Source organism: Vombatus ursinus, unplaced genomic scaffold (genome assembly GCF_900497805.2).
Source record: "Vombatus ursinus unplaced genomic scaffold, bare-nosed wombat genome assembly UNPS02014817.1, whole genome shotgun sequence".
NCBI lineage: Eukaryota > Metazoa > Chordata > Mammalia > Diprotodontia > Vombatidae > Vombatus > Vombatus ursinus.
Genome location: NW_020954595.1, coordinates 12,876,316 through 12,889,319, shown reverse-complemented (window position 1 = coordinate 12,889,319; position 13,004 = coordinate 12,876,316). Strand labels below are relative to the sequence as shown.

Here is a 13,004-nt window from a genome sequence, read left to right as displayed (position 1 = left end):
CCTCTCCATAAGGCTAGCAAACCTCCAGAGGAATAGAATGGCCATTGAGAATCCTAATTGCATAGAATGAGGAGAAGTCAATCCTTAAATTAAAAGCCACTGGGCTCTTTCCCACATTCCCAGACTCTTCCGAGGAGCAGACGACTTCTGGCCAAAGTACAAGAGTCATGAGAGTCACCAAATCTGGAGCTTACGTCGTTCTGGAAACGCTGAATTTCCAGATGGACTCCAGCAGACAGAAGGGACACTTGAATAAACACTGCTGATTGTCTTTGTTCCACTAAAAAGATTCCAGGTAAAATGAAACCTTCCCATTCGGGCTATCTGGGTAAATGGAAACTTTAACAAGATTGTGACTGCTCGATTACATGGCGGTTGTTTATTTAAGTCCGCTGAATAAATGAGATGCAGCTGAAAGAAAATATTTGTGGAAAGGGAAGCTGAGAACCCAACCGTGGATCCAGAGAGGGTGCTGGGAGAATCTTGGGATGGCGGCCAGGGAGGGAGAGAGGGGGGCAGGAGACCCCAACGCCCCATAGAAACCTGAGAGCCCTACATGGAGAGCTAACTAACCATCGTGACCATGGTGACTACTGACATTACAATGACTGGTGGTCCCAAGCATCCTTACCCTTCAAGGACTGGAGCAAGAGCCAGGTACTGGGACCGTCCCAGAGGCCTGGAGCATGGATAGAGACTCAGAATCCCTCGTGTGCTGGGAGAGCCTTTGAGAAGCTGACCCAATGGAGGGTCAGGGATTCTGCTCCCCCAGGCCTCTCTGTAAGAGCCTCTTCTGCCAAAGAAGCCCCACGTGGCTCTCACTCCTCGACATCTGCCACTGTGAGGAGGAGCCTCTGACCTAACCTGGGCGGGCCTGGACCCCTGCTGAGTCCAGCCTCCTGCCCTCCTGGAGGCCTTCATCCGGACCCTCTGGCAGGATGGGCCACTGTGGTCTCCTATCACCAAGGAGACTGGAAGCATCGGTCCTGCCTCTACTGCCTCAGGCCCCAGACTACATCCCCGTCCACAGCCTGTGATACAAGCATCTCAGTGCTTAGAAGGCACCTCTTTACTCTGTGCTTCTGAGCCTGCCCCGACCCTGGTGCAGACCCCCATCCCTCCATCCCCTGGCCCCCTCCACCCCTCTGACCCTGCCCCCATCCCCAGGTACAGACCCCCATCCCCACCCTGGTGCAGACCTTCTTCACCTCACTCACCAGACCTCCCTAGACCTCCCCAAGTCACAGCTTGCTGGGGGGGGGAGGGTCTGCCTGCCTCCAGTTTCTCCAATCTGTCCCTTGTTCAGCCTCCAAAGTGACCGTATTGAGTAAATGCCAATGCTGATGGTCTCTGGGATCACAAACAAAATTCTGTTTGGATTTTTAGAGCCCTTTATGGCTTGGTCTCCTCCTACCTTTCCAGGCTTCTCAGAGCTTAATGCTCTGATTCAGTGACACTGGCCTCCTGCTGTCCATCCCACATGACATGCCCCCCGACTCCAGGCTATCCTCCAGGCCTGGACTTCTCTCCTTCCTCTTCTCTGCCTCCTGGCTGGCTGGGCTTCCTCTAGGTTGCTGCTAAGGTCCACCTTTGGTAGGAAGTCTTGCCAGGGTACTCCCCTCTTGCCCACTGCCCAAGGCCTTTCCTCTGAGATCACCTTGACCCCCTCTCTTTCCTTGTAGGTATATGTGGCTGCCCCTATTAGAAGGGGAACTCCTGGAGGTCCCCACAGACATCGTTTTTTCCTTTCTTTGTACCCCTAGCACTTAGCCCAGGGCCTGGCAGTGCCTCCCATGTGCCAGAGGCTGGGCCAAATGCTGGGGATACAGACAGTCCCTGCCCTCAGGGAGCTTACAGTCTAGAGGGGGGCCACAAGCAAACAGCTGTATACAAACAAGCCCAAGACAGATAAGGGGGAGATAACCGACAGAGGGCAGGCCCTAGAATTAAGAGGGTCAGAGAAGGCAGTCAAGGAGGTCGGCAGTTGGAGTGCAGGAGGGAGAGCCTTCTGGGTATGAGGGACACCAGAGAAGATGTCCAGAGCTGGGAGGTGGAGTCCCTGGCTCCAGGAGGATGTAGGAAGGTGTGAGATGGAGGAGGAGGAGAAAGTGCCTAATGATTGCTGGTTGACCATCTGACTAACGGTGGCTTTCGTCTCCCCCCTCCCAGGCTTCAATCCAAAAGCTCTCACTTGGAAAGCCAAGCCTTGTCGCTGAATCACAGCATTTCCGTTTGAAGGGCTTTCTCTCCGGGGTGACCTAATCCAGTCCACACCAGAAAATAATCCCTTCTCTGACACTCCCAGTCAGTGATCCCCCAGGCTCTGCTCCGGGGCCTCTGAGGAGGGGGCCCATGACCCAAGGCAGCTGGGCCACTTCTGGCCACGTTGAATTGTTAGGAGGTTTCTCCTAGCCCTAAGCCTAAAGGTGCTTCTCTCCAGCTTCTCCCCAGGAGTTCAGGTCTGACAGTGTTCAAATTCTGGAGCACAGCTAACAGATCCTCCCCTCCCCCTGAGCCTTTCTTCTCCAGGCTTCCCACGATCTTCCCAAGGCCGGGCACGGAGACCTTTTGCCACTGTCTCCTATCGGGATACTGATGTCTTTCCTAAACTGTGCTGCCCATTCTGGGTGGGCTCTGCCACCTCCCCATTCCTGGATGCTCAGCCTGTCCTGTTGCGTGCTAAGAGGACACTGGTGTTCTGGCCTCTGATGGAGACTGGAGCCCAAGAAGAGGCCTAACTCTTTTTCTGCTGAGCCGTGTCTCCACCACGTTAAACCTATAGGTTGGTTACTTTTAAACTCCAAAGTACTCCTTTGCATTTGTCCCTCTTAGGTGCTATCTTAGTGGGTACAGGCCAAGGCTTGAGGCCCGTCCAGATTTTTGGAGCCTGACTCTGTCATCTGGTCTGCTAGCTATCCAAGTCCGGTAAGCCCAATCACTTAAGAAGAGGAACAGTCCACACCAACAAGCCAAGCACAGATCCTTGAGGATTTCCCCTGGAGAAGATGAACCTCCCCCCATTCCTGTCTGGTCTTTGAGTCTGGCCTATACCTCTCTGCAGTCTTTGTCACATCTGTGGGCTCTGTGCTTCTTGGCATTTGGACCGACAGTATGGAGAAAGGTTGAGAGGGCCTTCGTTCCTCCCTCCCCCGGAGGTCACATCAGAAGCCGGCCAGGTAGAGCTGAATGGGCCTCCGCGGTCATCCCGCCCAACCGCCGTATTCTTCAGAGGAAGCTCTCAGTGACTTGCGACGGCCATTCATGGCAACATGTGAACCCAGGTCTTCTGGCTCATGACTCCAAACGCAGAGGGACAGTTAGCTACTGGATGACAACATGATGACCCAAGAGGATAAGAGGTAGTGGCACCAGGCTGAATAAGACAAAACTCAGCAGCACAGATAATCAGGTCTTAAAGTGCTGGGCCTGGAATCATGAAGACCTGAGTTCAAATCAAGCCTCCAATACTTACTAGTTATGTGACTCTGGGCAAGTCACTTAACCTTGCTTGCCTCAGTTTCCTCATTTGTAAAATGAGCTGGAGAAGGAAATGGCAAACTACTGCAGGATCTTTGTCAAGAAGACCCCAAATGGGGTCATGAAGAGTCGTACACAACTGTACGAAACAGCAAACACTGGAGTACAAGAAAAGAAGCTTCACAAGAGCAAGACGGAGAAGGCCTGGTTTGATGGCAGTCATCTGATAAGGATCTGGGGGTCTGAGTGGACTACAAGTCTAACAGGAGATAGCAGAGGATGGGCAGATGAAAAAGCTTGTGTAACGTGGGGCTATATTAGAGGGGCCGAGATTCCAGGAATAAGGAGATCACAGGCCCCCCGCCACAGGCTGCCCCCATCCCACCTCCTACAGAGTTGTCTTAGTTGTGGCCAAGAGAGCTCAAGAAGGATTCTGATAAGGTGAAGAAGGTCCAGAGCTGAGGAGAGGGATCAGGAGGAGCCAGGGCTGAGTCCAGGCCATGTGTCCTTTTGTACACAGTGGAGTGGGAAGCCCTAGGGAGAGAGCAAGTCCCCCACTTTGGAGAATGGGAGCAGGGGCTCTGAGAAAGGCTAGATGACTGTTGGTCAGGTAGGGACTTTTTTCAGGTGTAGATGGAACTCGGCAGCAGCTGAGGCCAACCCACCTCCCACTTTCTGTCCTTCTTCCTCTCTCTCTGCCTTCCACTCACTGGGTCACTTCTGTGCTCCCAAGGAAGGCATCGCCTGGTGGCCTTTGGGGGGCAGGAGTGACTGTCTGCATCCCTTCCAATACACTCGTTCCTGCGGGCTGAGCAGGGGAGGTGAGCCAGCCAAGAAAGACCCTTCCTGCTCCAACACCCCGTGGGCTGCGGTCACTGAAAACAGGTTACTCTGCACCTGCTAATGGCTCTAATGTCGCGTTCCCTAGAATTACAGCAGCTGGTTGTCCTGGAGCTAGAAGGAAACCAGCTCAGTGAATCCAACGTCAGTCCTTCAGCCTTTGCACCTCTCAAGAGCCTGTCTTACTTGCGCCTGGGAAAAAATCAGTTCCGCATCATCCCCCAGGGCCTACCAGCTTCCATCGAGGTAAGTACCATGCTCTGTGCAGATGCAGGTTAGCTCGCAATGACCCGCTGGGGTATGCCTGCCAAGCACCTCTGTGCCAGGACATCAGGTGGTGGACTGAAGGACTCCATCTTGCAGGGTACAGGCACATGGCAGTCACTGGCATGAAGCACCAGGAAGTCTGGCCAAGCCCTCCCTTCCCAAGGACCTTTTTCCGCTGGGGGCTCCCACAGTGGCATCTCCTGTGACCATGCCGCGATCGTCCTGAAGCGCCTCTCTCCATGAGGATTACACCGGCCTCCAAGCAGGTCTCCCAGCCTCCAGTTCTCTCAAGGGCCAGGCTGGAATGACTCCATCTCAGTTCCAGCCATGGCCCACCCTCCAACTTCGAAGCTTCTGAAGTCTTCCTGCCTCCAGATCCAGCCCACCCAGATGCTGCTGCCTGTGAATGCACATGTGCTTGCCCCACTCCCTCCCGAACACGTGCTACTCTGAGGGGTGGAAACAATTTCGTTTTGAGTTCGGATCTCCAGGCATTAGTACAGTTCCTGGCATACAGTAGGCAGTTAATAACAGACACTTGTTGAGTTAAAGCAAAATTTCCAAAAACTTCAAAAAGAAATTGTTCTTAGGAAAAAAAAATAAACAACTCCCACACAGAGATGAATGAGGATAATCAGTTACATGATGAAAAAGTAGGAGGCATTAAGAGAAAAGTTGGCAGAAATCCAAAAGAGAAACAGACACGAACAACAGAACGGCCCGAAATGGAATGAAATGGAGAACTACAACTGAAGGAACCAAAGGGAGTCAGAAAAAAAGTTACAAGACGAAATGAAGATGGAGCTAAGAGTGTCTGGGAAACCCAGGAATGAGACAGAGTGAACCTCAAACCTTTACAGCAACCTGACCAAAGGGCCTGGTCAGTGCAAACCCTCCATACCTGCCTGCAAAAATAGATCTAATTACGGAGATAAGGAAGGAAAGTACATCCTGCTAAAAGGTACCACAGACAGCGAACCAATATCAACACTAAACATATATGCACCATGTGGGATAGCGTCCAAATTCTTAGAAGAGAAGTTAAGTGAGTTACAGAAAGAAATAGAGAGCAAAACTATACTATTGGGGTACCTCAACTGTCCCCTGTTAGAACTCGATAACCAAAAAATAAACAGGAAAGAAACTAGGGAGGTAAACAGAATATAAGAAAAGTTAGACATGACAGACCTTTGGAGAAAACTGAATGGGAACAGAAAGGAGTACACCTTTTTCTCAGCAGCACATGGTACCTACACAAAAACTGACTATGTATTAAGGCATAAAAACCTCAAAATCAAATGTAGAAAAACAGAAATATTAAATGGATCCTTTTTGGATCATAATGCAATGAAAATTACATTCAGCAAAGGGCAGTGGAAAGATTGATTTAAAATTAAATGGGAACAAAATAATCTAATCCTAAAGAATAAGTAGGTCAAAGAACAAGTCATAGAAACAATCAATAATTTCATTAAAGAAAATGACAACAATGAGACAACATACCAAAATTTATGGGATGCAGCCAAAGCAATACTTAGGGGAAATTTTATTTCTCTAAATTCTTACATCAACAAAACAGAAAAAGAACAGATCAATGAATTGGGCATGCAACTGAAAAAAAGACAAAAACAAAACAGAAAAAAGAACAGATTGAAAATCCCCAATTGAGTACCAAATTGGAAATCCTGAAAATCAAAGGTGAGATTGATAAGATTGAAAGTAAAAAAACAAAAACAAACAAAAAACCCCAAAAAACTGTTGAGCTAATACATAAGTCTAGGAGTTGGTTTTATGAAAATACCAATAGCATAGATAAACCATTGGTTAATTTGATTTAAAAAAAGGAAGAAAACCAAATATCCAGTAACAAAAAGGAAAAGGGTGAAGAAATCATCTTCTTCAATGAAGAAGAAATTAAAAAAATCACGAGGAAATATTTTGTTCAACTACATGCCAATAAATCTGACAATCTGAGCAAAACTGATGATTATTTAAGAAAATATAAATTACCCAGATTAACAGATCAGGAAATAGAATGCCTAAATAACTCCATTTGAGAAAAAGAAATTGAATAAGCAAGTTAAGAGTTGCATACACATCTGATATTCAGAAAATCCCCTTAAAACAAATGCCAAAAGAAGGGGACCAAGTGAGCTTCTTGTTTTTAATATGACTAGATGCTCCCCCACCCCCAACTGCTACTCCCCAGCCAGGATTAATTATTATTCACTTTCTGGCAATAGGATGTTAGTGTTGGGCAGAGCCCAGAGGAGGTGGTCTAGGTGGCCATTTGTGCCCTGACACTGGCGTCCTTGAAGCGAGAGGGGCCACAAAGAAGCCTCTCACCACCAAAGAGATGGGGTCGTTGGCCAAAGTGGGTGCCCGGAGCTTTGCTGATCTCATTCCCCTTCCCTCTGAGAGACAGCGAGGAGTCACAGGAGGAGCTGGTCTTGCATCCTAGAGGTCAGAGGCCATCGTGGGAGCACCCTGAGCTGGACACAGACACAGTGAGGACTTAATTTAGGAATGCCAGTTGGGCAGCTGTGCTGAGTATGACACAGACCAGGCCACTGATGAACCACCCTGTCTGAGGGCACCTAATGGATTCACAAGTGAACTCTGTCAATCATTCAGCCAACAAATGGCGACGATTAAATGTTCACCATGTACTCAGCCCTGTACCAAGCCTAGGGACACAAAGGGAGGCAAAAGACCAGATCTAACCTTCAAAGAACACATAACCCCCCCAAATTATAGGAACTTTCTCCAAATATGTAAAGAAAAAAGAGCCTTCTACCTCCTTCTTCTGGGGAATCCCAAGGGCTCTGATCCCCAAACTTAGAAAGCAAAAATGGGGCAGCGTCCTGATTACGGTGCAAATCTGGCAACCCACCCCTGGCAGAGAGAGCACTGCCAGGAACACATTCAGAAATGTGGCCCTACAGGCCTCTACCAGAAACACACACAAAGCTGCAAGAGACAGGAAATTATAACAACAAGACAACTTCTACATGAATATGATTCTATCAGAAGGTTCAGGACGTTTCTTGGATAAAATAGAACCATCACTAATTTTTTTTTAAAATGGCCATGTGTATGAACAGGAGAATTTTGCTTTAATGGATGATAAAAAATATGTATTTGAAATAATAAACTAGCATTATGTGAAATGGGGAATCATTAGTGGCTTTCCCACTAAGAACAGGGTTTGTAAATACTTTTCAACCTCGTTTTAGAAACGGTATCTATTGAACAAAGACAAAAAGTCACCAAAGTAGTTCTATTTCCAGATGATATGATGGTTTCTTTAGAAAAACCAAGAGAAAAAAAATTTTTTTTTAACGTTAATGGTTATAATGAATGCCTTCAGTTAAATGCTAGAATACATCATACCCACAAAAAACAATAGTATTTCTATAGATAACTTCACAAAACAGAAGAAAAGGATGGAAAGACAAATGGTATTTATAATAACATTTATAGACTGGATAGACAAAACATAGAAATAGAGAAAGCACCCATTAAATGTTTACTATCAGGTAATGTGCAAGAGCTCTGCCCTCAAAGAGCTTACATTCTATGGGAGAGGGTGGCAAGTGGGAGAAGACACCTCTGGGGAAGCTGGAAAAGAGCAAGGGGAGGCAGCATGGTCTGCAGACAACATCAGCTTCTCAAGACACAGGCCAGGCCTGCATAAAGCCAACTACAAAACAAGTTTAACCAATAGAAATAATTGGTGAGATTGCCAATGACAGTGATAGGCTGACTCAGTTTACATCATATCATCCCGCTGATGTAGCCACATAACAGCCACTGGCCTGAATGTCGGTGGGACACTTGATAGAAACAGACAAAGCGATTACATTTACGTGAAACAACGGTCAAGGCCATCCTGGGACGTTAGGGAGGGAGACGAGGCAAGGGGAATCACATGGCCAGCTTACTGATGACTGACCGGCCTCAGATGAATAATGATCAGAACTAGCCATTACTGTATGAAAAGCAGGAAAAGAAGCCAGCGGAACACAGGGGATAGCAGAGAACTGGAGGCAGACCTCTTGGGAGACCCCATGGCTTCACAAAACACTGGGGAAGGACTTTGCTCTTCAATAACCGTCTCAGCAGCACTGGTGAGCTGTGTGGGCAAGAATGGGGGTGGCCTCAGCTGCCACTAGAGTACAGTGACGCGTGTGTGTACGGATAGATAGAGAGAGACAATCAACAATAAACTCCCAGCAGGTGGTTTAGTATGACACGTCTTATCCTCTAAGCGTTTTGGAAATTAGTGAATAATGACAACCAAACAGACTAACAGATACATGGCAGCTAAGCCAGAAAATGCTCATTCAACACACTAAAAACCTAGAGGGACCAAAGAAGGGGATTTAATAGAAAAAGACTGTATTCTATGACGATGAAGGGCTGTTGTAGAACAGGAAGCCGTGTAGCTAGACTCCACAGGAGAGAAACAAACGTTCCCTAGAAACATTTCCGATTGCCGCGCGACACGCGTGGTCTGTGAGGAGGAACGTATGGAGAAGAATAGAGCCCGACCACCTAGATCCAAACAGGCAGCTCTCAGAGGGAGAAACACAAATGACCAGTTACCACTAGAGGAAGCGTTTGGATTCCTTAATAGGCAGAGAAACAATTGTGAACATCCACATGACTGGTGCCTCTTAAGTTAGAAGAAATAACAAAGAGATGATCAAATTCAATTCTCACAGGTTTTCTGCGAACAGGCCCTCAGCAAAGAGCACTAAAGAAAGGTCCCAGCAGGTAACTTGGGGGCTCTCTGGAGAGGACAGGGCTACACCCCAAGGACAGCGCCAGGAGGAACCAATCCTTTTGCACAAAAATACTCCTGACAGCATTATTCTTAATAATGAAAACTGGAGGAAAAAAACCCAATGGATCCGGGCAGACAGAGATACAGTATTAGAACGGAACTAAACACTGTCGTCTTAAGAAATAACAACTGTTAAGAGTACAAAGAAATATAAGATGTCTCGAACTTCTAGGGTAGTTTTAAGCTTTTTAAAAATTTTTACTTAAATCTTATTTAAAACTTAAGCTTAATAAACACTTGTTGTTTGTAAATGATGCAAATTTACAGTTCCATATACATTAATATTAATAAGTTTCATATACATTAATATTAATAAAAACATAAAATTAAAAACTTTCATTTCATAAACATTTGTTGGTTATTAAATTTATAACAAAAGTTTTTTTTTTTTAAAAAGGAATGAAAAACGTGATTGCCAACATTAGCTTCCCCTCCCAAATTAAGAATCCCTGGGAACAGAATGACAGAGTTCCAGTTGTGAAATTGTTATTCCATCTCTGAAGGGTACAGGCCAATGCTTTGTAATGACATTCAAAGCAAGGCAGTAAAAATAGTTCTTATAATTTTGCTATTTAAAATAATCTATTTTAACATTTTGGTCCAGAGCTGCAATGTCATTGGCACAGTTCTCTCCACCGATCCCCACTGGCAATAACCTGTAGTTGACAATCCTAGCGAGCTGCCCACGTCCCACAGCCAGGACTGTGCACATGGATGCCAGGCTTTGAGACCTCCAGCCCCAACTCCTCTCAGGCACCACCTCTCTCCCCACCTCCTCCCTGGCATGTGGCCTCTGGGCTGGTCAGGTTAGGAGGAGCAAACAGCAGATGAAGCAGGTGGGCTCTCCCACGGCTCGGCTTGGTGTCACTGGTGGAATGAAACCAAGGAGAAGAGAGCATTATCTTGGAAACGACAAAGCTCCATCTCCAAGTCCAACTGAACCCTATCTCGCCTCTGAGAATTCCAACCAAAGGACACGAGGATTTCGTTAGAAATTTCACAATCCGGGCAGAAACATTTTCTTTTGTTCAACAAATTAAATCTTAAGGCGGTCAACACCTGCGGCTACTTTTGCCCAGACATGGATTAGATTTAAAAACGTAAACTCCCAAGAGTCACATCACCTGTTTGGTTATGAAAAATTAAACAAATACAAGTAAGTCCAAGTGAAATTGGTTCAGTTCTGGACTCAAGTTGAGTTCCTTTTGGGTGATCGATCAGTCCTGACCCAGTACGAAATGACAATTGACATTGTAACTAACACAAAAGAGATGAAGAAAATGGTGGGATTTTTCCAATTGTCTTCTTTGTTAATTATAGGAATTATATCTGGAAAATAACCAAATTGAAGAAATCAAAGAAACTTCTTTCAACCACACCAGAAACATCAACGTCATCATATTACGTCACAATAAAATCGAAGAAGACAGGATCGATCCTTTGGCGTGGATCCATCATGAGTGAGTACCACCTGATATCCACTTCTCCCCGTTGTTAAACTCATCCAACCAACAATCCCTCCAGACAATTGGTGGGGCATGGGTCGAGGGTGGGTACTCTGCCGGCAGAGAGGAGAGGTCGGTACAAAGAAAATGACGGAAGAGGCTGGGGGAGGGGAGGAGGATGACTGAAAGAACAAGCTGGAAGAGCCGGCAAAGGCTGGGGGTCGAGGGCACGAGGCAAGGGATGAACTTTGACCCCAGAGAAACCAGTCTACCTCAGAGAAGGAGGAGATGAGTGGAGACACAGCAAAGCACAGACTGACGCAGTTCCTGAGCACCCTTCTTTCTTTCTTTCTTTGCTCCAGAAACCTGGAATCCATTGATCTCTCTTACAACAAGCTCTACCACGTTCCCTCCTACCTCCCCAAGTCTCTACTGCACCTGGTGCTGGTTGGGAATCAAATTGAGCGAGTTCCTGGGTACGTCTTTGGTCACATGAAGCCCGGACTGGAATACTTGTACCTTTCGTTTAACCAGCTGAATGACGACGGCATCCACCCTGTGTCCTTCTATGGGGCGTATCATTCTTTGAGGGAGATCTTTCTGGATTACAATGAATTAAAATCCATACCATGTGGGATATCGCGCATGACCTCGCTGCGCCTGCTGAGACTTAACAACAATAAGATACGGTAACTTTTTCTTCTGTTCTCGATTCTGTCTGTGGGCTGGCTAAACCTGAAGTCAGCAAACAGAACAGCTTTGCTCTTTGTGAGTGCTGCCATCTCAGAGCCAACAAACCCTTTAAGAGTTCGACTAAGGCAGCGTGGTGGCCAACTACTGGCGTTTTGGGTGGGGAAGATTGGATTTAGGACCAGAAGGGACCTTAGCGGTACCCACGTATGATGGCTCCATTTTAGAGATGAGGAGACTGAGGCCGAGGGGTTCTGTGACTTATACCAGGTAACCCAGGAAACATGTCTTTTCCTGTGCTAATTCACTCCTGAGAGTGGGGTGGGAGGGTCAGCCTTGCCTCCTCTCTTCTAACCTGTCACCTCCATCCCACACCTATTTCCTTAGGCGCCTTCGCCAGCAGCGCATCTGTGGGACTGAGAACAGAGATTCCCCTCTGGAGCATCTGCACCTCGAAAACAACTATATCAGCCCGAGAGCCATTTCATCTTTTCAGTTTCCATGCATTCGATCCCATGCAAGCATCATCCTGGGGCCACAAAAGGTCAAATAGGGCGGTGTGACCCTGCCTCGTGCTGGGTCTGTCCAGAAGCGGCACATGGCTCCAGGGATGCCCCTTCAAGATAGCGGAAGACTCTGACTGCTTTTCCACGTGGTTCTCCAGCCCGCAGACCAGGGGACAGGGCAGCATAAACCCCCATGTCCTGTGATCCCTGGGCAGCAGGAGCTAAGAGAGGCCCAGCCCTGCCCCTGCCCCTGCCCCTGCCCGGCCCGGCCCGGCCTGGCCCTGCTCACTATTACTTCCCAGGATGCACAGTGATAAGTCTGGAGATTAGCACAGGGATATCCAGCAGATCATTACTTGTCCCTGTTACAGCTGTGGGATCAGGGAGGCCCAAAGGACAGAAGGACAGCCCAGGGCCTCCATTTGTCTCCCACTTATGTGACCAAGGCCCCAGGTCACTATCCAAGGCCCTGCATTAGATGAGCTGCTAACCTGCACTGGGGGAGGGATTTCCTGCTCCAGGAGTTCCCCACACCGATTAAGTCCTGGGTCTAGAAGAATAAAAGCAAACCAATTTACAGCTGACCTGATCTGCTCAGTAAACACTGGCGCTGGAGAAGATCCTTTTTTGATGTGTGATGCCTAAATGAATGAAAGGCAAAGGGCTGGGCTGGACTTGGAGGAGTCAGCAAGATCCAGTTTCCAATCCCAACATCTGGACACTTGTTCCAGGGCCCCAGGGAACACTGGAGTGGCTGATCCGCCATGGTGAAGGGAGTTCCCACACTGGAAGTCCACTGTGCTGATAAGAGCACAGATGCTGGTTTGTCCCAAGGACCATGGAGCCCAAAGCCCTGAGCAGCACCACGGCTCAGCGCCTGGGCCCCACTGGACCATGGAGCCCGAAGCCCTGAGCAGCACCACGGCTCAG

The 13,004-nt window shown here is 47.7% G+C and overlaps 2 protein-coding genes across 4 annotated transcripts in view; one reads left to right on the top strand and one right to left on the bottom strand.

Moving 5' to 3' along the window:
- The window catches only part of ECM2 (extracellular matrix protein 2), a 40,624-nt gene extending 27,635 nt beyond the window's left edge, over window positions 1-12,989 (top strand). For all 3 annotated transcript variants that reach the window (XM_027835889.1, XM_027835887.1, XM_027835888.1), the window contains exons 7-10: window positions 4,406-4,563; window positions 10,754-10,893; window positions 11,241-11,567; window positions 11,956-12,989. In XM_027835889.1, the coding sequence (XP_027691690.1) occupies window positions 4,406-4,563; window positions 10,754-10,893; window positions 11,241-11,567; window positions 11,956-12,121 (791 nt within the window). In that variant the 3' untranslated portion in view covers window positions 12,122-12,989. The remainder of the gene's footprint in view (window positions 1-4,405; window positions 4,564-10,753; window positions 10,894-11,240; window positions 11,568-11,955) is intronic.
- The window catches only part of CENPP (centromere protein P), a 192,431-nt gene that overhangs the window by 66,006 nt on the left and 113,421 nt on the right, over window positions 1-13,004 (bottom strand). The gene's annotated exons all lie outside the window — the stretch shown is intronic.